Genomic DNA, 24624 nt, shown 5'->3' with positions numbered 1-24624 from the left:
AAGTTTTCTCTCTTTTCACTATCTATGTATTATGTTTCTCTCTCACGTCCTCTCAATACAACAAGACCTTCTATTTATATGAAAAGTCTTGAACCTTGAGGCTTGACCTAACGCAAACGCTTCTTTCAAACTTGAACGCTTGCTTGCATCATCAAGTCACTGCCACAACATTCCAAATGTGCTTTTGAACTCTTGGAGACACGAAGGACAACGGTACAATCATGAAGAGGCGGGGTAGCCGTTTCCCAAGAAGTGGTCCCAAAAGCATGTCTAACTAGAGTTTGATTTACACCACCCATAGTTAGAGCTGAAGTTAACGTTGAGCACTTTTGATCTTTGTTGTAGTAACTTGGTCATCACGGTTTTCATCTTCACAAACCAAACAACAAAACTGTGAAACCAAGTAAGCATTGTTTATTTTAGGTCAGACCGGTGAAGCATCATAGCAACTTAGTAAGGTCGATAAACCTCTCTCAAACCTCTTACTTTATGTCTGATTTCATTTTAGTTTTCAACGATTCTCTTATCTTTTGTTATCAACAACCTAAGCGTATATTAAAAGAGGGTGGGTACGGATTCATGAGGTCAAACATTTTGAACTAAAAGAAAACTACATATAACCGGGTGGGAACTTCTCATTACAACAAGTATTATTTATAGACAAAAAAAAAAGAAATAGGAAATGACGTAAGCATTAACAAGGGAACCACGTCGCTCATTGTGAGGCCCCTCCAGATGTCTGGTTAGGTAGTCGCTTTAGGAATCAAACGCGGAGCTCCAATAACAATATGGCCATTACCAAACTCTTCAACCTCTCTATCGAATCACCATCACCAATTCAACACACAACAACATTCTCGTCTTCAATCTTTCTGTTGATCATCATCATTTCTCCACGCCAATCAAAACGTCTCATCTCTCTCTCTATGTCCTCATCGCTGTTCTAAAGAAGACCAAGATCCTCCCATTGTCTTAACACAATCCTCCAAATGAGACTTAGCGATCTAGCAATGAACGAACGAAGACGAAGAAGACATATCTGAAAACAAAACACAAAAAAAAAAAGACAAAACAAAACAAAATAAGAAATGTCGGTAGCACACGCAGACGACGCCGACGACTACAGCCGACCAACGGGAGAGACATACCACGCGGAGAAAGCCTTACCGAGCGGAGACTTCTACACAGGCCAATGGAGAGACAACCTCCCCCACGGGCACGGCAAATACCTCTGGACCGACGGGTGTATGTACGTCGGAGAATGGCACCGCGGCAAAACCATGGGGAAAGGCCGTTTCAGCTGGCCCAGCGGCGCCACCTACGAAGGCGACTTCAAGAACGGCTACATGGACGGCAAAGGCACTTACATAGACTCCTCCGGAGATTTATACCGAGGCTCGTGGGTGATGAACCTGCGGCACGGCCAAGGCACGAAGAGCTATGTCAACGGAGACTGCTACGACGGCGAGTGGAGGAGAGGGTTGCAAGACGGGCACGGGAGGTACCAGTGGAAGAACGAGAATCATTACATAGGGCAGTGGAAGAACGGGATGATGAACGGTAACGGGACGATGATATGGAGCAACGGGAACCGTTACGACGGGTCTTGGGAAGACTCTGCTCCTAAAGGGAATGGTACTTTCCGTTGGTCGGATGGGAGTTTTTACGTCGGTGTTTGGAGTAAAGATCCTAAAGAACAGAACGGGACTTATTACCCGTCGACGTCTACGGGGAACTTTGACTGGCAACCGCAACAAGTGTTCTACGTTGATTTGAGTGAGTGTGTGGTTTGTACTTGTCAGAGGATACCGGTTTTGCCGTCTCAGAAGATGCCGGTTTGGTACGGTTCTTCTTCTGAGCAGAGTAGTAGTGGGAACAGGACTAAGAGCAGTGAGAGGCCGAGGAGGAGGTCTGTCGATGGAAGAGTTAGTAATGCTGAAATGGAGTTGAGGAATAATGGTTCTGGTTATCTTCAGGTAGATGATACGGAGAGTAACAGATCACCGTTGGGGCCGTTGAGAATACAACCTGCTAAGAAACAAGGACAGACTATCTCCAAAGGACATAAGAATTATGATCTCATGCTTAACTTGCAGCTTGGGATTAGGTAAACTAAATACTTTTGTTTTTTTTTTTATGTTTGATAATTGTTGTTTCTTTTCTTGTTAAGACATTCTGTTGGAAGACCAGCACCGGCAACATCGCTTGATTTGAAGGCTTCTGCGTTTGATCCAAAGGAAAAACTTTGGACGAAGTTTCCATCTGAGGGATCTAAATACACTCCTCCGCACCAGTCTTGTGAGTTCAAATGGAAGGACTATTGTCCTGTGGTTTTCAGGTGAGAGACTCTCTTTTCTTTGGTTGATTTTTTTATCTCTTTTATGTGTGTTTTGGTTTTAAGAAAAACTTATGGAAATGTTGTGTAGGACTCTGCGGAAACTGTTTAATGTGGATGCAGCAGATTATATGTTATCGATTTGTGGCAATGATGCTCTTAGGGAGCTATCATCTCCAGGGAAAAGTGGAAGTTTCTTCTATTTGACCAATGATGACCGCTACATGATCAAGACCATGAAGAAGGCAGAAACAAAAGTAAGTACTAGTATACAATTTTTTTTTTTAAATCTGTTTATCAAAATATTCACTCATTTGTATTTTTTTCATTTGAAACAGGTTCTTATAAGGATGCTTCCGGCTTACTACAACCATGTAAGGGCATGTGAAAACACTCTAGTTACGAAGTTCTTCGGTCTTCACTGCGTGAAACTGACTGGCACTGCACAGAAAAAGGTCAACAACCATTTTTTTGTATGCATGTCTATGCATTAAATTGTTATTAGCATTTTCAGTTATGGAAGCACTGACAGAAGAGTACTTGTGTCTTGCAGGTTCGGTTTGTAATCATGGGGAATCTATTCTGTACTGGCCACTCCATCCATAGACGGTTTGACCTGAAAGGATCATCTCATGGCCGTCTTACCACTAAACCAGAGTCTGAAATAGATCCAAATACAACACTTAAAGATCTTGATCTAAATTTCTTATTCCGGTTGCAAAAGAACTGGTTCCAAGAATTTTGCAGGTGACTGATTCACTACTTATAATACAACTCTTGTTATATATATATATATATATATATATTATATCCTTTCCACATTAGTCCAAATCGGATAAACTGAGAATCATCTGATTTGAAAGTAAGCAGAGTTCGAAACATTTTTTTCTTAACAGGCAAGTGGACAAAGACTGTGAATTTCTTGAACAAGAGAGGATCATGGACTATAGTCTCTTGGTTGGTCTTCACTTTCGAGAATCTTCGTGCAATAACTCTGCCACTCCTACTTCCGGAGCTAGAACCCCGACCGGTAAAAATCTTGTCTTAACTTTCAAAGTATTCATCTTAAAGCTTGCTTGATCGAGGCCACTTCATCTTGTTTGAGCAGGAGACAATCGTCCCTCTCGAGGAGAAATGGACCGGTTTCTACTCGATGCCAGCAAGTAAAGAACCAAAAACTCAATGGTTATATACTCACAATAAATGTGGAAACTGCAAATGGAGTTTTGTAATACAAGTGAGCGTGTTCTTGAATGTTTTTTTTCTTTCAGGTTAGCATCAATGCAACTAGGTATAAACATGCCTGCAAGAGTTGAAAGAACGGTGAGAAGAAGTGACGCTGAGAATCAGCTTGTTGGGGAACCAACTGGTGAATTTTACGACGTGATTCTCTACTTTGGTGTTATAGACATTCTACAAGACTACGATATAAGCAAGAAGCTTGAACATGCATATAAATCAATGCAGTATGATCCAACTTCGATCTCAGCTGTTGATCCAAAGCAATACTCTCGACGTTTCAGGGATTTCATCTTCAGGATCTTCGTTGAAGACACTTGAGAGAGTTTGAGACCAATCCATTCTAATTAACTTGCACACACCCAAGGACCAATGAACTTGAGGTTTTCTTTTTGTTAGAAATTCTATTTTTCTATATAGAAATATCTGTAAATTTTAATATTCGTTATTTAACCAAGTATTGTGAAAATTAACTTTCTTCTTTGTATTGCGTTTCTTTAAACGTGAAAGAAAGGATGTGTATAGATGTTGACTTGTATTTCTTATTAACTTTTCCCGTCCAAGTTTATTGTCATTTTAAAAAGAATTAATTAACCAATAAAGAACAGAACATGTTTCTAATTATTATATTTAAGGGCATCATTAGTGGTAAATTTGTTTCAAGAGTATCTACTTAATATAATAGTATTATTATCTAACATGATTATTTGTTAATTAATAAATAATGAGAAAAAGACCAAAATAGCACTAAATCAAGTTTTTGTTCCCAAACTAGCAATCAATGCCAAAAGTCACAAAAATAGCACTCAAGGGGTGGGGTTTAGGGTTTAGAATTTAGGGTTTAGGGTTTAGAGTTTAGGTTTTAGGGTTTAGAGTTGAGAAGTGAGGTTTTGGGGATAAGATTTCAAATTTTGAAAAATAAAAAAATTTAAATTTTTCCAAAGATAAAATGCTATTTTGGTCATTTTAGTTTTTGAGTGCTATTTTTGTGATATAAACTTAGAAATGTGCTATTTTGGAGATTTGCCCATAAATAATCCTTGGAAAATAATTAAACTACTAAGCATTGGACACTTGTAGAATGAGTACCTTATGTTGCATTGGACATTTATTCTAGTGATTTAATATTTTTAATATATGTGAAAATACTAGAAAATCTATTTTTGTGAATCAGAATTAATCTAATCTATTAAAACAGAAGTACAATAAAAAATAAACCCTTAATTTTCCTCAAAAATTACTAACTTATGCCATTGGGGTTAAACTTAACGTTTTGCTTATTTTCTAAACAGAAAAACACGTTTGGTTAATTATTATACCGTCAATGTTCACTTAATTATTATACCGTGTAATTACAAAACCATTACTAACCCACATCTTACCACTTTCCATACATATCGTTCTATACAATAACTAAAACATTGACGTTTTCACTTATTACTAAACCATACAATTATTCTCATTACTAAAAATTACAAAACAGTTAAAAAAGTTGTTGCTTAGTGCTTACCTACATACCTTTGTATATCATTTATAAAACATCGACCTGTATTATGATACTAAGTTCGTTCATCAGATCAGATATCCAGTTTTACGTCTGCAAAATCAAAATGAGTAATTAGCTATATACAAATATATGTCATTGATTAAGATCATAATTTATATCAATATTATTAGAATCATGTTATTCAACATCAATAATAACTTAAACAAGACCAATTTCTCACAATATATTTTTTAATTAAAACTAAAAAAAATCATTTATTATTTTCCTAAAGGAAATTACCTTACACAAGCTATTCTTATCTTTAAGCAATCATCATAACAAATACATTTTTTTTTCGTTTATAATCTTGCAAATCATGTAAAACATTTATTATTTACCTAAAATATATTTCCTTCCACTATCTATTCTAGAGGTGGGCAAAAAATCTGAATCCGAAGAACCGAACCGAACTCAATCCAAAAAAGTAGTATTGAATCCGACCCAAACCAAAGTATTTCGGATACCCGAATGTCTATTAAAAACATCCAAAATATATAAGATATTTTTAAATTATTCAAAATACTTGAAAATATATACAAATAGTCAAAAGTAAATGTCGAAAATAGCTAAAATATACCCAAAACACCAAACATACTTGAAATATCTATTGATTATCTATTCAAATATTCAAACCAAATCAAATTATATGTTAAGTTTAGGTATTTTGATTTATGTTATTCAAATTTATATGTAATATATTATTTTGTTTATAGATTTTTAAAAATTTAAAGTATATAATGAATTTTAAAATTTTAAAAATAATTTTAATGGTTTATCCGAATCCGAACCAAACCGGCAAAGATCCGAACAGAATCCGAACCAAAACTTAGAAATACCCGAATGGAACTGAAATCTTTGACCCCGAAAATCTGAAATCCAAATAGACTCAAACCAAACCCGAATGCCCACCCTTAATCTATTCATATATTAAAGCATTCATCTTAACAAATATCATATCAATTAACTACCACAAAATATTTATGTGTGCTTAATCTTGCAGATCACGTAAAATATCTTAATTTTCTCAACTTCTATTTGTTTATTATGTTAAGCAACTAACAAACGAATCAAACTTGGAATAAAGCCGTATTGGATATTCGCTATTTAATACTAAAAATTCACAACTAACAAAATATTAGATATTGATATTGATTTACTCTAACCTTTCCTAACTAGCTATATATACCTCTTTCTCAATAACCTAAACACCATATCATTCAGCGCAAATCCTCCGAAAATGTCTACTATGACTACTTTTCATCCTCTCACAAAACTCAGGCCTTATAAATAACAAGTTTAAGTTACGTGCTTACATTCTTGGAGGATGAACACCGTTTCTAGAGATACCTTTGAGATGGTTTTAACAGACTAACGTGTAAACCAATATTTCTAAACATTTGTTGTTTTATAACAGGTTACTGCTTTAACAAGCTAAACTAATATTGCCTCTTTTTTTGTTTTGTAGGGAAACAAAATCCAAGCCTGTTGCAAAAGAACACACATGTACCATGTTCAGCATGCTATACCAGTTGGAAAATAGGGAGTAATTGAAAATGTTCAAATCAATGCAGCCGGTGACGGGACAGACGTGTTTCTGTTTATTTTCCGAAAAAATATTATATAGACTTTGATTTGTGATTCAGGTTCACTATTTTTTTCTGTTACAAACGATACATATTTTAAAACCATAACAAAATGGCCCAAATCAATTCATCTAATTAGGCTTTGTAAATATTTAATAGAGATATATATTTTTATATGTTTTTGGGGTTACTTTTCCAATTGGTTGTATATTTGCTAGCGAATTTTTTTTTGTAAAGCTATATAAACAAAAATTTAAAATAAATTATAAATCACAAATTTTAGATTTTCTTATTTAATAAAACTATTAAATGTCAAATAAATGTTCTAATATTATACCTTTTATGTTTAGTTTACCAAGTGAAAGAAAAAAATACAATATAATTATAAGAACAATACAACCTCAAAGCTTAAAAATATACACTAAACAACATAAACAAGATACACCAATATCAGAAATAATAACATATGAAACAATAACATGAATGTTTTAACAATAAACAAAACATATAATTACATTGAACATATAGCCGCGCGGGCGCGCGGGTCAAAAGCTAGTATATATTAATTGTATAGAGGATATTATTCTTTTTTTTTAAATAGGACTTGCTCTTCTTTTTTTGAATGAGCTTAACCAATGGATATATAATGGTTATATACAAAGGCGTGAGTAACCTAAATAGCCCATCGCCTAAGATCGACAAACTGTAAACCGAAATAGCTTGAGGAGGGAGACGGTAATAAAGATGTTCATAAGCTATTACAATCTTGAAGCATTTGATCGCGAGTCGAGGGCCACTCAGAAACTAGTGGAGAAATACGGTGTAATTCTCTTTCATCCTCTTTATTTTTTTTAATAAGAGATTGAATATGGATTTTGTTCACTGTTTTTTTGCATCTGCTCATGGGATATTAGATATTCAATCTGAAAGGCTCTAGGATTGAACTCTGTGTAAATAGATGTACTAAAGATCATCTTTGTCCTCGCTTAGTCTGCTTGTATGCTAAGATGGGCCTTCATCGTTACAATTTGCTGCAGGTCAAAAACTCTTGTTTGTTTATATTTTTCTTGCTCTCTCTATTGTGTTAATGGTAATGCTAGATTTCAATTTATTTTTTCCCCTCTTTTAGGGCAGAGAGTTTAAGCTCAAAGGCGTACGGAAATACATTAAGACACTAGGTTCTGCTGCTGCCACTTATTACATCACTTTGTATGCAATTGACCAAGCTGGTGGCTCTTCGCGTCAGACTTTTCAGATTCAAGTATCGGAAGAGACTTGTGGCAAATTTATGCTGACATGCGATATTGCAAGAATTCGAGGTAAAAGATATGTAAGTACAACCTTGTAGAAATAAAAAGAAATGCTGATTTAATCTTTTTTTATATATAGGGGAATCTAAAAGTGACAAAGAAACGATTCTTTTGGACATTCGCTTGCCTGAGTGGCCGCCAGAGAATCCTTTTGAAAGATATTGCCTTGTAACCACACAATTTGGAAGCATCGTATGATATCAATAGAGTAGTAAAGTAAGTAAATGTTTTGCTTTTGGTTAGGCAAAAGAAGAGCTGAAATCCAATGACTGGATTCGTCTATATTTGGAGCTTACTCTTGCCACAACTGAAGATAGGTATGGTGACTCCAAATTCAAATTGGACATTGTGAACGTGGCTACAGATTTGGTGCCTCCGGGACTCAATGCCAAAAATGCAACCTTCTACATAAGGTACAATGACTTATCCAAGATTGCGCTTGGTGAAGTTTCTGATCACATTGCTATAGTTAGTAGAAGGTTCGATGAGGATACTGGATGCTTCGTCTCATGGGTCAGAGTCATCAGAGTTCAGAAGTTTTTACCAGAAAACCTTCCGATAATTATCAGGTTGTGAATAGGACTGGACAAATAAACCGAACCCGATTCAATAAACAAAGATCTAGAACCTAGAAAATAATTAATCAACAGAAATCTATACTATTATTTAAAAAGTGATTTTGCTTATTTGTCATGTTTTCGTGATTTTAGGTAATTTTACTTATTTTCATGTTTGATTAGTTTTTATCTGAGTCATTTATTAATTTATTAATTAAATATGTGATTTTGTTGATTTATTAATTTAAATAAGTGATTTTGTTGATTTATTGATTTAAATAAGTGATTTTGTTGATAAATTTAAATAAGTGATTTTGCTGATTTTTCATGTTTTACATAATCCTAGATAATTTTACTTATCTGTCATGTTTATTAGTTTTTAGCTAAGTCATTAATTAATTAATTAAATTTAATAAATATTTTAAATTTCGTTTTAGTTTAATTTTAGTTATTTTCATGTTTGATTAGTTTTCATCTAAGTCATTAATTTATTAATTTAAATAAGTGTTTTTGTTCATTTATTAATTTTAATAAGTGATTTTGCTGATTAATTTAAATAAGTAATTTCGCTAATTTGTCATCTTTTACATAATCTTAGATAATTTTACTTATTTGTCATATTTTATTAGTTTTTAGTTGACTCATTAATTTATTAAGTTAAATTAAAAAAAATAGTTTAAATTTAATTAGAATTATAATTAATCTGAATTTGACGAGTTAGGACCAATTATTATTTGTCATATGTGATCTAAGAGATTTTAATTAGTGAAAATTATATCATATGTAAATAATAAATACTAAGTGCACATCATTTAATTATTACCCTTTAGTTTTTGTCAAAGAAAAAACATATGGATAATGAATTGAATGTCACATAGTATTGATTTGAACTATAAGGTTTTATAGTTTTCAGACAAATAATATCAATAAACTAAGTTCCAATCGTAGGTATCATGTTAGGTTAATTTCATATGTTATAACATGTATTGTATTTGTTAATATATAAATCAATAATTAAATAAGAGTACGAGTTAGAACATGATTTTAAAGTCATTAATGAATGAATATCTTTCCATGTATGCATAGCATAATCAGGTGGCTTCTTCTTAATCAACATCAACAATATCACATTCTTCTTCCTCAATAATTTGGGTTGAATTGAACAATTGATTCAATGCTTTTTAATTAAGCCTAAAACCAATGCATTGTGCACAAACAATGTCAATCATTTTATTGCAATTACTCCTTCCGTTCCTAAAAGATAGATTTTTTAGTATTTTCACACATATTAAGAAAACACATTGAACTACCATAATAAATGTATCATTTTCTGTAATTTTCAATTTTCAATAACTTTTTTTTTTGAAAGAATGTTAAACTAATTCAAACAAAAAATACTGTTTACAACCAAAGTTGCTTGTTTTAAGCTCAAAAGAAATTGAAACTTTGCTTTACATTAGAAAATAGGATCATATGAAGGAGAACCAAGTTCCCATCGCTCCCTGATAAGCTGAGTTGTATCTGATGCTTGAGATACGATTTCGAACTTGTTTGTCGATGATTTTTGTAAGCCCCGACGCAGCTTTGGGATCCTCTCCAAATCTCCTCCCATTCCGTTCTGCCCAAACTGCACATAGAGTGGCCTGGAAAACATATCGAAACAAGAACAGCTCCAGCTTGCTTCGCCTTCTAGTGAGAAGGGATATAATGTCATCCCACACATTGGTATAATCCATCCTCAAAAGCTTTCTGGTGGGACTCGACCACACCTCTCCCGAGTATTTGCACTGAAAAAACAGATGGTTTCTTGTCTCAGGACAGTCCTTGCAAAGCGGACACATAACCGCAATGCCACCATTCCATAGCGATATACGATAATAATTTAACCAATAGTAATTTAATAAAGTAAATCAATTTTCTTGAAATTTATAAATTTTTCATAGAAAACACAAAAAATACATCTTTACAAAACAAACGTTTTTTCTAGAAAGTCTATTATTAAGGAACGGAGAGAGTACAATATAACTCATAGTGAAAATAGCTTACTAGTTTATGCATGTGGAGTCGACGTTTTTCACGTTGCCGCATGAAAAAAACTTTACCCCTCGGATCACTCTAAAATCAACAATCATCACGGCATGTTCATCGTGATATGCAGCGCCTGGTTTCAGACCATAGTATATATGCATTTTTTCATCACTTTTCACCTTATAATACTCACTCATCCATCAAACAACAGTAACGTTGCACCAACCAGATACCCCATCTTCAAACGCTTCAAAGCTGACTCTAGAGTATCATAGTAAAAGACGTCTGTTGAATCTCTTGTCTTCAACTTTTTCTTTCAGCTAACCATGTAACTTGGCATACATCAGACTCCAAAGCAAGCCACTAGGAAAGCAACAATGCTTGTTGTTTCCAGCTTCACAATATTCTTTATATTCTTCTGTACTAACGTTCCGACATAGAAACATTAGAGAAAGATGCATGTACTCCTTATCTAACTCATTCAACACTCTAGAGCAACTATCAGGTCACAATCAACGCAAGCCCAACAAAGTAAATGCATTCTTTGGTGCCTAATCTGGCCTCCTAGTGCTAGTGCAGGTTCCAGTCTTAGTCTATGTTCTCCATCAATTAATAATGCGTCTGGTGGACGTAGAGTAAACCATCTCAGAAATTTGAACCCTTTGGAATCAACCAGACAATATGATCGACATTTGCCAAATCACCTTGTTATATAATCAGTTAATTTCGGTTTACCAATTTGGGTTAGATTATTCCGGTTTAGTCCTTTCATTTATGCATTTTTATGTTTAGCAAACAATTATTATGTAATCAGCTGGGTTATCTTAATCCCGTTTAATACTTTCATTTATGCATTTTTGGTTAGCAAACAATCCCCTATCTCTATTATTAAAAGAGAAGTACCATTTAAAATTACCCCTTAGTTTTCAAACTTAATTACATTTGAATGCCATTGAAATAATAAATTTACCTACCTATTTTTAAGCTTGTCTTTTTCAGTTATATTAATGTGTTTTTCATATTCAAATATAAACTTAACATCAATAAATTAACTTCTAAAGATGATTACGTAAAAGTAAAGTAATAATTTGAAACTTAACAACATTTAACCGAAAACGTAGGAGGACATCACACTAAATACAAACCTAAAATCGAATATCTCCTCTTCAATATCATATCTTTTTGATTACAACCAATTCATTTTCTTGCAGAGGAAGAAACAATCAATTCTAGATTTATAAAAAAATCTAAAGATATAGCGATCTCACTGGTTTCCCATTATTTACGAACGATTTGGAGTAATTTTGGGAACAAATTATATTCTTCCATAAAATCATAAGATTTTGTCTTCCGCCCCACTTAAAGTATATTCCATTGATTAGGGCTTCACATTTACATTATATATACCTAACCTTGCATAAGTGTTCAATAACCTAAACCACTCCTAAACTAATATTTTGATCGTTGCTTATAGTTTATCATGTCAGAGAACAAGAATCTTACTTTTATAAACGGATTGAGGCCTTTTAAAAGTAAATGGCGTCTACAAGTGAAAGTTATTCGCTCATGGAAACAAACCCCTCCCTATGCCGATGAAACACTAGAATTCGTGTTAGCTGATCAGACTGTAAGTTCTACTTAAACCTATATTTATTAGATGATCCGTTTAAGTGTCCTTTGCAGAATCACAAGTATTATTGAGATCAGTCCTTTGCAGAATCACAAGTATTATTGACGTTTATGGCACTCCAATCTGAAAGGAGATCAATTCTGAAAAGCAAAAAATAAATGTTTGTTCTGCATATTTGGTTTAAAAAAAAACAGATTTAATGTCAATAGAACACAACAAAAACGTGAGATGACTAACCTTTTAATTGTCTAATTACCTTCATATCAGTTTGTAAAAGAGGTCCGAAAACCTCAAGTCAACATCCATGTAACTAATTTGAACCCTGTTTCAGCAACTGGATATAAGAAGAGACAACGCAAAGTTTCAGTTGTAAAAAAGGCCCATGTTTTAACCGTACCTGATCACCTTGATCCTATCTTTTATATATGATTATTGAATGTATAGATCGGCCAAATCAAAAGTTCGATCTGCACTTACAGTTTATATATAGAAGAATAAGACTTGATGAAAGTACCCAATCAGAGCTAAAACAGCAAAAGTAAAAAACCATGGAAATAGAAAAGTTGAATTAGGGCTACAGATATTCACCTTCCCGTACCTATTTTGACGGCAGAAAAATGTCTTCAGATTGAACATCGAAGACAAGCCTCAGATTGAACATCGAGGAAAATAAGAGATTTTTTTTAATTTTTGACGACAAAACTAAAACAAAATAAACATAAAGACAATTTTTTTGGTTATCTTTCCCGGAAAAAAACGGTTACCAAATGGGCTTCCTTTTTTTTTGACAGCACATGGGCTTTTTTAATAAGGCCCCTTTTAACATAATTGGTTATGGACATTTAATTTTTATCTTTATCTCAAAACAAAAAATATAAATAATTTATTATTAATAAAACATTTAAAATTATTTACATAAATCAACTGTTTTATATGTTATTATTCATATAAGTTTAAAAAATCTAGATCGCATTTTCTTTAAATATGTATAAATAATTTACAATCTTTTATGCTATACGGAGACATTATATAATATTTCTTCATATTTTACATTCATAATCATTATTTTTATATATTGTACATAATTCTCTAATTACGTGTATATGTTCAATTTTTTTATATGATATCGACTATACTATTCGTCATAAATCAATGGTTTAACACCCCAAAAAAGTAATTTACTTAGTGAATATAATAAATTAAATATTACAAATACATCATTTAGTTAAATTAAATAATCAAAAACCGTAAATTCATACCCGCGCGCCATACATCATTTAGTTAAATTAAATAATCAAAAACCGTAAATTCATACCCGCGCTGGCGCGCGGTTCAGGATCTAGTATACATTATTTAGAAAGTGATTTGACACATGTCATTTCTACAATCATTTTCCCTTAAAAATGTGACATCACATATTAAAATTGGTGACATAGCTTATGACTAAATGTGACATGGACAATAACATTTAATGTTGATTTATATTAGAATAACTCATTCATCATTATTAAAAAAAAATTATTCAAATATGATACTAAAAATATAATAATAGAATTATAACACTATTTTATAAATTTTGAAATATTATTTAATTATATTTTTATAATTATAAATTTTATTACTAAAAAATATTTTCAAAATTTTCTATTAGTTTCTAGGAGTTATAAATTTTAATCATAATACCATTTGTTTCCTTTTTATATCTACAAATTTAGAAATAACGTTTAGTTTTAATTTTTGGTGATTATAAAATTTTTATATACATTTTTTTCTTAATTATAAAACTGATTTAATATATTTTCAATAAAACTAATAGATAAAATCTATCTAAGATTATAACTTTAAGTATATACATATTTATTCTTAAATATAATTTAAAATAAATAAAATTATTTATTTTTATTAATTTTATATTTAATTAAATAAAATTATATTAGAATATTGGTAAGAAAATAAAAAAAATCTACAATATTAACAAAATTTTACTTTTGAATACAATTTAAATTAAATTTTACTGATGCACATTCTGCAGGAAAACACCTTATTATGCAATCGGTTAACTAATTTATATGTAAGGTTTTGTTTATTCTCACCATCATCATAACCTTCATTAATCATCACCTCCGGATAAGACGAGCACAAACAATCTGCTTTTTCCTGCAGTTCTTTTGTGATGCGATACAAGAGAGAATAACAAATGACACCAAGAACTCAGACATGATTAAAGGAGATGAAACAAGTAGTGATCCGTTCTTGGTTAAAGGAGTGTTTACTCGCGAAGCATACCCACATGAAACTCTAGAAAGCAGGTTTTAAGATTTATGCTGCTTATGGTTTTGATCTATAGCATCACTGAATGGCATGAAAATCTAGGGTTGTGAGAAATAAGAAGCATATGTTGTTGCTTCCTAAACAAGCTAATCCTCTGGACGGTGGAGGACTAATAGCTACGCGTGCTCTGACCACAGCTTCAAGAATTGTGAAGAAGAGGAAGAGACGTGTGGAGGTGAGACTGTTAGTTACTACTGATGGGAATCTGCAACCGCCCTGATTATTTTCACTTTGATAATTGGTGATACTATATTTAGCAACAGAGTACAAAAGTGGATTCTTACATGCTTGAACTAAGAAAGAAAAAATGGTTACACGAGTTTGCAAAAAAGCAGTATTATGAACCTAGTGCAAATGAGTTACACGGAACGACAACTCGAGCCTTAACAAGATCTACCTTCAGTATCACAAGTTATATCTACAAAGTTTGGCGTTACTCTCATAATTACCACCAAAACTAGTTTAAAACTCGTGAAATGCCTGAACACAAATATTCTCATGTCGCACACAGAAAGTTAGTGACTAAAACGCTGCTTGATGTTTAATCAACTCCTCGACCTCTTTTGCTTCTGCGGTATGAAGCGGACATTGTGCTTCCCAAGTTCAAATGTCTTCATGCTTCCATCATCTAGAGAAACCGACAATGTGGACGTGTCTCCAGTAACGTCTGTTACTATTCCTTTTTTCCTTTTAACAGAAAATTATTATTAGTTTTACACGTTTGATTTGGATTAAAAAAAAATAACCCAACACAAGCGCTTAATCAGTCAAAGTAGATCAAACTTACCATGAGTTCTGAGATCCTTGGACTTCGACTCTCTTTCCTATTGAATCTTTACCCAACTTCTTCAAAATCCAGTTAGCATCCATCATCTCATCGCTCCTGGGACTATCTTGACGAGAATCACCGTCTTCCTCCAAAGAAGCCTTGTCCACTAAACTTGAAGGTCTCTTTCTCTTCGATCTCTGACCCTTTCCAGAACTCAGCTTTTCATCCTCAGATTGCGTTATAGCCAAAGATGTCTGATCTCCCGAATCAGGTTTCCTGAGTTTAAATTTCAGCAGAGGTCTAGCTTCTTTCTGTAAAGATGGTGAGATGGATGTTTTGTCATCCACATGACTGCCTGCACTTGTTGATGCAGGGAACTGTGTGATCGACCCAAAAGTACCTTTACTTCCTTCAGATTTAGTTTTCCCAAACCTTCCAGATATCTTCAAGGTTCGTACCTCACCAGAAGACTGATCTCTGTCCCTCGAATGAGAAACAACATTGGACTTGGAAGAATCACTGACATTTATTTTCCTCGCGCCAAGATTAATGACCAACTTCTTTGCCTTCAATGATGTCTCTTCGCTATCAGAATCCTGAGGCTTGTTGTTACACTTTATTCTCACTATCCTTGATGGCTTTTCTTCATCGGTCACCATAACGTCATCAACCCTCTTGTGTTTCACAATCCTAGGTTCATGCGTTGAGCAAATTCCAGCCACAGAAGAACGAACATCAGATCGTTCATTCATCTGAATCCCAAAACTATCAGTTTTAGCACCACTTAGCCTGCTTCTCTGAGATTCCATCCCGTGATGCACATCAGAATCCTGTTGGAGCTCTGACTTAGTATGGTGACCTTTTTTACTAACATGTTTTCTGTACTCCTTGCTTTTCTTTGGGGATTTATCCACCAGTCCTTTGATAGAAAGCTTCACTGAACGCCCAGACACAGGACCGTTTTCTTCATCATCTGAAAACGGAGAGATCGAAAATATTTCTTCATCTGTTGGCAAACCAGCAGCAGCCCTTAAACTAGCAACTAACTCTGCGTCCACCATATCTTTCTTCTTCCAAAGTTCTTGAACAGCATCCTGAAGATCCTTCACCTGAGAACAAAGGCAGAATAAGAAAACAAAGAGACCTTATCTGATTAATTAACAAACTAGCAAATTGCACTATTTCCTTCCCTTCCCATTCCAAACAAGAAGAGTGGCCTGAGTGACTAAGTAGCGAGGAGGATTCTAAAACAGGAACATGCATACCTGATAACCCTCCCCACGGCATGTGGCACATTTATATTGTAGGTTCCCATCAGCTTGAAACTGGAGATATTTCTCATCACTGCATGACAGTTTTCAAAAGAAAACAATTCAAGATTTAATATAACTGAAATACATTTTGCTATGCATATTTAAAGTTCTCAAAACAAGTACACAGATGCAACCGCAATAACTTTATCTACAGAATATAATAATGAAGAACCTTATTCCGTCGCAATGGCAATGCACCCAACGCTGACAAAGATCGCAGCATACCATTGGCGTTGATTCTGAATCCCTATACACCTATACAAGATAAGCAACCTGGTTAACGCAACACTAAAGAGGTACAAATGTAGCAGAAGCTGCATGCTTTGGCCAAGGGCATGACGCACTAAATAATAAAGGTCATAGTAGTGCTACGACGCATTTTGCTTTAAAAATACCTTCAAGCATAGAGGGCAATAATTTCCTTTCACAAACAATCTGCCACAAGCATCACAGCAAGTATATGATAAAAACCACCTGTTACATAAAAAAAATAAAAAAGAGAGAGAATAAATGGTCAATGAAAATTTTAAAGCTAAATCCTTCTGAACTTCCTTAACTCGCCTTGTTCTGGTCACTTCTATAACTAACCTATCCTACAAGGGACTAATAATGTATACCTGACACTAAGGCCGTTTCCAGGGACGGTAGAATCACAGCTGTGGCATCTTGTATGCTTCGGGCACAAATACGGCCCAGAACTTACATTCTGTACGGTCCAGAAAACATACATCAGCCAATTTACTTTTAAGCTCATAGATAATATGTCATGAACAAGCTATATGTAAGCTACCTTGTGTGGAGGATGTTGGCAATAACAATGGTAAGCAGCATCACACCTTTTGCAGAACACAAACTTGTTCGGATCTCCTGTTCTACGACAAACCTAAAGAACGTGAAAACTCTGTGAAGTTAGTCAAACATTCCGAGATATTGGCAGAGCATAGAAAAAAAATTACCTCACAAACCCGGCACGAGGGACAACTCCATGAACTCCAATGAAACAAATCTGCAAACTTACAGCCAATTAGACTTCAAAAGCCTTACCAAGCCGCGAGAGAAAGTAGGATAACAACAACGCACCTCTATGTTGAGCCCAAGACTTCACACAATTCTTGTGGTACTTCTTCCCACAGGTTTTACAAGAAAGCATCCTCCTCGCTCTCTCGCTTCCATGACTTTCCCCCAAAAAGCACATTCTACACATCACATTCACGCCACACTGAGCTAACTCCTCCTCGTTTGAGGAAACCTGTACAAGAAACAACCAAACAAACAAAATCGATTCTCCGTATCATCATCACCTTCACAACAAGCACTAGTCAATGCAATTGGTAACGATCATCCTCACAACAAACGATGATCGTTATCATCATCATCATCATCATCATCCTCACAACACACACTAGTCAATGCAATTGGTAACGATCATCATCACAACGAAAGCTCACCTCATTGACACCAGATTCGAACCTCCGAGCGTAATCCTCGGCAGCCTCAACCGTAACAGCAGCTTGTCTCTGTAGAGAAACGCGCTTCCTCTGCGCCGAAGCCTCCTCCTCCGCCGCGGCTTCGTCAACGGCGCCATCTCCAATCGAATCCTTACGAACCTTCGGAGCCCTAACCTGAACCGTAACAACCTTAGAAGAGCCCCAAGGATCGATCAGAGAATCCTCCACTCGGCGAACGCCTCTCAGAAAGTCCTCTTTCGAATCGGCGCCGCGGAGATCGCGAGGGAACCCTAGGGAGCAGGAGCAGATCCGACGGCTGCGATGAAGGACGAGATTAATATCGATCGAGAGCAAAGGAGATAGAGAGAGAGATAGTGAGAGCGTTAGAGAGATAACATACCAAGTGATTGGGCAAGCTACGTGAAAGGCCATTTATCCCCCACACACACGCACCCGAACAATTATTCCTCCCCCAAGATTTTGATTTTTAGAGATCGCTTCTCTCTTTTTTTTTTTAATTATTTATTTCTTATAAAAAAAGAAATTAATACTATTAACTTAGGATCGATAATAAATATAATTATTAATCAGTTAATTAGTAGTTTTGTGTAGTGAGGAGAGGGTAGAGAAGGGAAGATCGTCTCTTTTGTGAGTTCTGAGATTGTTTTGGACTCTTTGGAGGCAGAGAGGATGATTAGATGTGATGCCTTACAGCTTAATCAAACGGTGTTTTAATGATACAGGCCATAAGATTTTTTCTCCAATCATAAGCCTCCACGTCAGCTCGTAAATCTGTTTCTCCTCCACGACAATTTTGGAAACTTTTAATTAAAAACAAAAAAAAATTACCCTAGATAGAGCCCAATAATCTTGGGGGAAGATGTGAATGTTATGGAGATGATGAATGTTGAAGAACACATCTATGGGCTTGTCATCTCTTTCGAACCAGGCTTTTAGCCTCCTTTCTGTTGGGCTTGTTTATTGAGAGAGAGAGTAGTTTCGTGGTTCTCTGCTTCATCTCTGTTCTAACTTCTAAAAGAACATATCTCTTAACTGAAATTATTATCTACAGTTTTTAGTTTTTATAAGATTTTAACTAAAAAAAATTAAGAATCATCTCTTAAATAAGAGATACAAGAATCATCGTAAAAAAAAAAAAAAATTTGCTAAAAAATGTAAAAAAAAATCAAATCATGAATTAAAAACCTCGATTAAGACAAGTAATCATGTTCTAAGTACATGTGTGTTTTTGCTTTCAAAGTTGAATGGCTAGAGTTTAGCTAAGTTTGATTGTCGGTTCGTTATTTAGCTCAGTAAAATGTATTGATCTAGTTTCTTGGATGCACATGCGTACTACGTTAAGGAGCCGTCTCAAAATGCTACTTCCACGAATCAATGCGACAGATCATTATCTGCTTAATATACAAGTTATTTTGTATGGAACTATTGGTGTTTCGAGTTGTATTCTGAAAAATCATGCCTCAACCTGTCAACCAACACTTCTCTTGCATAACACATTAACACTTAGGACAGAAGTGTTTTTTGGATCTACTAATTTGAGCCTTCTAATACTAAAGTTTGGGACTTTTTAAGAAACAAAGCATCTTCGAACTACTACTTTATTTTCTTTGATTGGAAATAGGCGAATCAAATATCTATTTTTAAGTTTTTGTCACAAAAATAGTTTTCAATAAGGAAAATGACTAAAATAGTACTTTTTATTTGAAAATTTTAATTTTAATTTTTTTTAATCTGAAATTATATCCTCAAAATTACATCAATTAAATTTAAACCATAAATCTAGATTAGTTAACCTTTATGGTATGAATGTATTTTTACTCTTTAATAAAATTTATTTTAGTCATTTTTTATTGATAATTATTTTTATGACAAAAACTTAAAAAGAACTATCCTATAAAATTTCTCTTCAAAATTTACTAAAATAATATTTTATATAACCTACTATCATCTGTTTTTTTTAATTGTTTTAGGTTTATATTCCCAAGCAAAGCACATGCATGCATAATAATAATATCTAGTTGTTGTTTTTCACTAAATTATAGAACTGTATCTATTGAGTGATTGCCTTTAGTATTCGTAAAACTGTATGGTTATTAAAGAAAGAAAAGATTAAACCATTTCGAATCCAATAACTGCATCATGAAGCAAACAAAGGCCGCACATGGATATGAGGAAATGCATAGATAGATAGAGTGGATATCAGATCATATCATCAGCAACAGATGAAGAATGGGGGAGGGACCCCACTCAAACTTAATTTGGTGACGTATATCACATGCGTTCGCTGACTATTAACATAACCTATTGCACATGCACTCTGATTTTCTTGCCCCTTATGTATGGAATTGGGATATCTATTCTATTAAAACACCTGTTTGACCCATTGATAAAAGTTGGATCCAACAACTATTTTTAACGATACATACCTTTTTAATGTGATAACTACTCTGCCTTTTTAATTTTCAAAACTAACTACCACATCATTTTCTTTTTTGAAAATAACCACCACTCCTTAATAGTAGGGAACCTCTATTTATATGCAACTTCTGCTTTTACAAGTTGTTTTCTATTTGATCGGGACCATTTAAAATATATTTAATATTCTAACCCATATCATTATGCCATTAATGAAAAAAAACAAAGAAAAAGATAGAAAAGATGAAAAGACGATGTGAGTAGATCGAACCCAGGCTATGTAAACATGTGCGTGCTGTGTTCCACTAGGCCACCGAATTTGTTTGCAAATTATTGATTATTATTTATTAAGTCTGTCAATTAATCATGCTATTAATAATTAATTAAGTATGTTTAAAGAGGAAGGTATAGCCTATATTACTCTATTCAAATTATAGACTACATGTAGGGGCAAGAGTTCGGGTTCGATTCCAACTATTCAGATACTGGTCTTTAGATGAGGGATTAAAACCTATTTGGATATTTATAAATTTTAGTTCGGATTCGGTTTGGATCATTACGGGTTTTCAAATGCGGGTATTCATTTCAACTATGTAAAAATATTAAAATCCAAATATACCATATTTATTCTATTAAAACGGTAGTATGACCCATTAATAAAAGTAGTTTTCTATAGCCCACGCCATTTTTTAATACAACTAATGCCATATCATTTTATTAAACAAAAAGTACCCAGCAAAAAATATTTCAAACGATGAAGATACCCAATACGATGTCATCTAAAGAAGAATAAAATATATTTATTTTTATTTTAGCATTTTATTAGAAAGAAAATTAAATGTCATAAATTATACTAATAAACAATATCCTTAGAATTTTATTAAGTTTACATCAAACATGCAAAAATTTGTGATAACAAATTTTTGCAGGTTATTTTAAAAAGCACTAGATTCTAGCGGGTATATTTTTTGTTTTAGTTTTTTTATGGCAGTTAATTTTTAAATTTGTGTTTTTTTTTGTAATCATATTATGTTTAACATTAATTTAACTACCAAAAAATATATTAAATTAAATTAATATTAAATATAATATGATTTAAAAAAAATACAATTATAAAATTTAAATTTTTCAAAAAAGATAGACCAAAAATATTTTTACATAATTTAAAGGGCGGGTATATTTGTATTTCAATATTTTTACATTATTTTAATGAGTATCCGTATTTAAACTGAACCTGTAATTATCCAAACTGAATCCGAACTAAAATTTATAAATATCCAAATAAGTTTTAATCTCTCATCTAAAGACCAATATCTGAATAGTCGGAATCGAACCCGAATTCTTACTCTATAATATGATCAGAGATAAAACATAAATATGATTACAAAAAAATACATATATGATACAAGAAAAGACACAAGTACATATGAAACTTGATTTATTTAATATATTTACAAAAATAATCTATTATGTTAAATTCATATCATACAAAAATATAATTATACAAACACACAAACATATAAATTATATTAGACAAATATTTTTAAAACAAAACATATACCCGCCCTCTCGAGGGCGGGTCAATATCTAGTATTCATTTAAAACGCCAATTATTCTTGGAACCAGCCAGAACCAGAAAATTGCCAACACCTTCTCTCTCCCGCTCCATAATTACCGTTGCATCTGCCGCAAATCCCGTTACGAATATTCAAAAACCCATGTACAATTCTTATACGATCTTTCCAAACAATAATACTTTGATCTCATTCACATTTTGTAAACATAAGTAAGACAAGTTTTAGTATTAGGTAAAGTTCATACTAAAGTGCATGCGTTCGTTACTGTTATAGCTCTGTCATCGACTTGGAGTTATTTGATTTGACCCGCCTTAAAACATACTAGCAATGATCTTTAATATTGTTAAGAAAGGAAACCTATGGTAAACTCTTTTTTTTTTCTAAGCCTACGTATCTAGTAGTAACACTTAACATGTGGGGCGTGTGAAAAGTTGTGAAGCAGGGCACAAGTGCCAATACGAAATAAGAGAGCATGAATTAAGGAGAAAGTCGGTTTCAGCTCAGCAAGACAGGCAGACAAAATACATCAATGGGGCCCAGTTCTGTTACCTCTTTCTACGTGCTTTCCTCTGCCTCTCTCTTCCACGACTCGATTTTTTCTTGTATAAAGTCGCAGCATCTCGAGATCGTCTTCTTCTCACAATCTCAACTTCGAACCCTCTCTCTCCTCCTCTTCTCCTGAAGCTCCTCACTCACTTTTATCCGAGTAAAAGAGAAAATGGCTGTGCCTAAAGCCATTGTTCTACCTCTCTTACTAGTCTTATGTGGTGCTGCTCTTGGAGCTTCTGCTTATGAAGGTAAGTTACGCACTCTCTCTGTCTCTGGATTTGGAACATAGGTCTACTCTGTTCAGTACCGGTGTTGAGCATAGGCGGGTGATGTATTTGCTTATATAATAGCTCCCAAATTATTTAACTGAAAAAAAATTATTTATATATATATATATATTCCAAAATTTGTAAAAAAAAATTATATAAACTTTTTTTCCTTTTTACACCAAACTCTTTTTCTTTCTGTTTCTGAAAATAGAATTTTTTGAATTTGTTTTTTGTTGCAAAATGATAGATTTTCTAGAAAGTGTTGATAAATTGTATATTTCTAAAAAACATCAGTTGAAAATATTTGAATTAGTCAAATACTATTAGTTGTTGATAGTTATTGAACAATTAGAATTTGTTTAGTTGGAATGGAGTGAGTATTAAATTGTCTATAGCCTCAACACTCACTCTCTTCTTACTCTAAATCAAGATTTGATGTTTTTGAAGTATAAAATTATATATATGTGTCATCTGAGATTTCTTTTCTGTTTGTGTCTTCAGGATACCTTCGTAATGGCAACTTCGAGGAGTCACCAAAGAAAACCGACATGAAAAAGACAGTCCTAATCGGCAAAACCGCTTTACCCGAATGGGAAACCACCGGTTTCGTCGAGTACATCTCCGGTGGACCTCAACCGGGAGGCATGTTCTTCCCCGTTGCTCACGGTGTCCACGCCGTGAGGCTCGGAAACGAAGCAACGATCTCCCAGAAGCTAAAAGTAAAGCCAGGCTCTCTCTACTCACTCACCTTCGGCGCATCAAGAACTTGCGCGCAAGAAGAAGTGCTTAGAGTCTCTGTCCCTCCTCAGACCGGTGACTTACCTCTTCAGACACTCTACAACAGCTTCGGAGGTGATGTCTACGCGTGGGCTTTCGTCCCCAAGACTTCTGAAGTTACTGTGACTTTCCATAACCCTGGAGTTCAAGAAGATCCTGCTTGTGGTCCTTTGTTGGACGCTGTGGCCATTAAAGAGCTTGTTCAGCCAACGTACACCGAAGGTAACTTGGTGAAGAACGGAGGGTTCGAAGAAGGTCCTCACCGTCTAGTGAACTCAACGCAAGGAGTGCTTCTCCCACCTAAACAAGAAGATGTCACATCTCCTTTACCTGGATGGATCATAGAGTCTCTCAAGGCAGTGAAGTTCATAGACTCCAAGAACTTCAATGTTCCTTTTGGACAAGCTGCGATCGAGCTTGTGGCAGGGAAAGAAAGTGCTATTGCGCAAGTTATTAGGACTTCACCAGGTCAAACCTATAGCCTCTCCTTTGTTGTTGGAGATGCTAAAAACGACTGTCATGGTTCCATGATGGTTGAAGCTTTTGCGGCTAGAGATACACTGAAAGTGACGCACACTTCAGTTGGTGGAGGTCATGTTAAGACAGCGAGTCTCAAGTTCAAGGCGCTTGAGGCAAGAACTAGAATTACTTTCTTCAGTGGCTTTTACCATACCAAGAAGAACGATATTGGATCTCTTTGTGGACCTGTCATTGATCAGATTGTGGTTTCTCATGTCGCTTAGATTGTAAGCTTTATGACCACTGCATCTTGTATTCTTACTGTTGGACTTGGTTCTTTACTTTGTATCTCTTGCTCCTTATGGCTTTAAGTTATAGCCTTCAAGTTTAATACTGATATAAATTGTGATATGAGAAGTTTTTAGTTAAACAGAGGGTAAAAAGACAATAATCAAGAACTTAAAAGCT

The 24624-nt window shown here is 34.1% G+C and overlaps 4 protein-coding genes and 1 long non-coding RNA gene across 7 annotated transcripts; 3 read left to right on the top strand and 2 right to left on the bottom strand.

Moving 5' to 3' along the window:
- Nucleotides 1-298: 298 nt before the first annotated feature.
- Nucleotides 299-4129, top strand: LOC106427916 (phosphatidylinositol 4-phosphate 5-kinase 6). 2 transcript variants are annotated; one of them, XM_013868633.3, is made up of 8 exons: nt 305-2107; nt 2171-2338; nt 2427-2592; nt 2674-2790; nt 2889-3082; nt 3232-3365; nt 3444-3498; nt 3607-4129. In XM_013868633.3, the coding sequence occupies exons 1-8, from the start codon at nt 1089-1091 to the stop codon at nt 3893-3895; spliced, it is 2142 nt and encodes a 713-aa protein (XP_013724087.1). In that variant the 5' UTR covers nt 305-1088; the 3' UTR covers nt 3896-4129. The 2 variants fall into 2 exon arrangements, with proteins under 2 accessions (XP_048600792.1, XP_013724087.1); XM_048744835.1 differs by having other exon boundaries at nt 299-2107; nt 2427-2790.
- Nucleotides 4130-7346: 3217 nt separating this feature from the next.
- On the top strand, nt 7347-8760 carry LOC125580424 (UPF0725 protein At3g25080-like). The gene is made up of 3 exons (XM_048744834.1): nt 7347-8022; nt 8093-8181; nt 8257-8760. The coding sequence occupies exons 1-3, from the start codon at nt 7992-7994 to the stop codon at nt 8587-8589; spliced, it is 453 nt and encodes a 150-aa protein (XP_048600791.1). The 5' UTR covers nt 7347-7991; the 3' UTR covers nt 8590-8760.
- Nucleotides 8761-9877: 1117 nt separating this feature from the next.
- LOC106427932 lies at nt 9878-12954 on the bottom strand. Of its 2 annotated transcripts, none has more exons than XR_001285558.3 (5): nt 12817-12954; nt 12626-12695; nt 12466-12550; nt 10617-12368; nt 9878-10357 (listed from the first exon to the last, which is right to left on the bottom strand). It is a non-coding gene; the product is annotated as an uncharacterized LOC106427932 (long non-coding RNA). The 2 variants fall into 2 exon arrangements; XR_007318145.1 differs by having other exon boundaries at nt 12827-12950.
- A 1835-nt stretch (nt 12955-14789) lies between these two features.
- Nucleotides 14790-18742, bottom strand: LOC125580423. Its single transcript, XM_048744833.1, has 11 exons — nt 18490-18742; nt 18090-18405; nt 17722-17890; nt 17598-17647; nt 17432-17524; nt 17259-17347; nt 17037-17115; nt 16814-16896; nt 16594-16672; nt 15347-16437; nt 14790-15246 (listed from the first exon to the last, which is right to left on the bottom strand). Exons 1-11 carry the CDS (start codon nt 18519-18521, stop codon nt 15105-15107), a joined length of 2223 nt encoding a protein of 740 aa, XP_048600790.1. The 5' UTR covers nt 18522-18742; the 3' UTR covers nt 14790-15104.
- Nucleotides 18743-22675: 3933 nt separating this feature from the next.
- On the top strand, nt 22676-24528 carry LOC106427886. The gene is made up of 2 exons (XM_013868604.3): nt 22676-22899; nt 23422-24528. Exons 1-2 carry the CDS (start codon nt 22821-22823, stop codon nt 24438-24440), a joined length of 1098 nt encoding a protein of 365 aa, XP_013724058.2. The 5' UTR covers nt 22676-22820; the 3' UTR covers nt 24441-24528.
- Nucleotides 24529-24624: the final 96 nt, after the last annotated feature.

The sequence above is a fragment of the Brassica napus genome, chromosome C1 (assembly GCF_020379485.1).
Source record: "Brassica napus cultivar Da-Ae chromosome C1, Da-Ae, whole genome shotgun sequence".
NCBI classification, from domain to species: Eukaryota; Viridiplantae; Streptophyta; class Magnoliopsida; order Brassicales; family Brassicaceae; genus Brassica; species Brassica napus.
The sequence above is the reverse complement of the archived record's forward strand: the minus strand, read 5'-3'. Positions and strand labels throughout refer to the sequence as shown.

Bases quoted from the DNA above. Each gene is read 5' to 3' on its own strand.
- LOC106427916 (XM_048744835.1), top strand. From the start codon at position 1,089: ATGTCGGTAGCACACGCAGACGACGCCGACGACTACAGCCGACCAACG. The intron at 3,083-3,231 runs GTGACTGATTCA...TTTTCTTAACAG, and splicing joins TGGTTCCAAGAATTTTGCAG to GCAAGTGGACAAAGACTGTG. The intron at 3,366-3,443 runs GTAAAAATCTTG...TTGTTTGAGCAG, and splicing joins CGGAGCTAGAACCCCGACCG to GAGACAATCGTCCCTCTCGA.
- LOC125580424 (XM_048744834.1), top strand. From the start codon at position 7,992: ATGCTGACATGCGATATTGCAAGAATTCGAG. The intron at 8,023-8,092 runs GTAAAAGATATG...TTTTATATATAG, and splicing joins CGATATTGCAAGAATTCGAG to GGGAATCTAAAAGTGACAAA. The intron at 8,182-8,256 runs GTAACCACACAA...GCTTTTGGTTAG, and splicing joins CTTTTGAAAGATATTGCCTT to GCAAAAGAAGAGCTGAAATC.
- LOC125580423 (XM_048744833.1), bottom strand. From the start codon at position 18,521: ATGGCCTTTCACGTAGCTTGCCCAATCACTTG. The intron at 17,116-17,258 runs GTATACATTATT...TTTATGTAACAG, and splicing joins GGAAACGGCCTTAGTGTCAG to GTGGTTTTTATCATATACTT. The intron at 16,897-17,036 runs GTATTTTTAAAG...TATCTTGTATAG, and splicing joins ATTGCCCTCTATGCTTGAAG to GTGTATAGGGATTCAGAATC.
- LOC106427886 (XM_013868604.3), top strand. From the start codon at position 22,821: ATGGCTGTGCCTAAAGCCATTGTTCTACCTCTCTTACTAGTCTTATGT. The intron at 22,900-23,421 runs GTAAGTTACGCA...TTGTGTCTTCAG, and splicing joins TGGAGCTTCTGCTTATGAAG to GATACCTTCGTAATGGCAAC.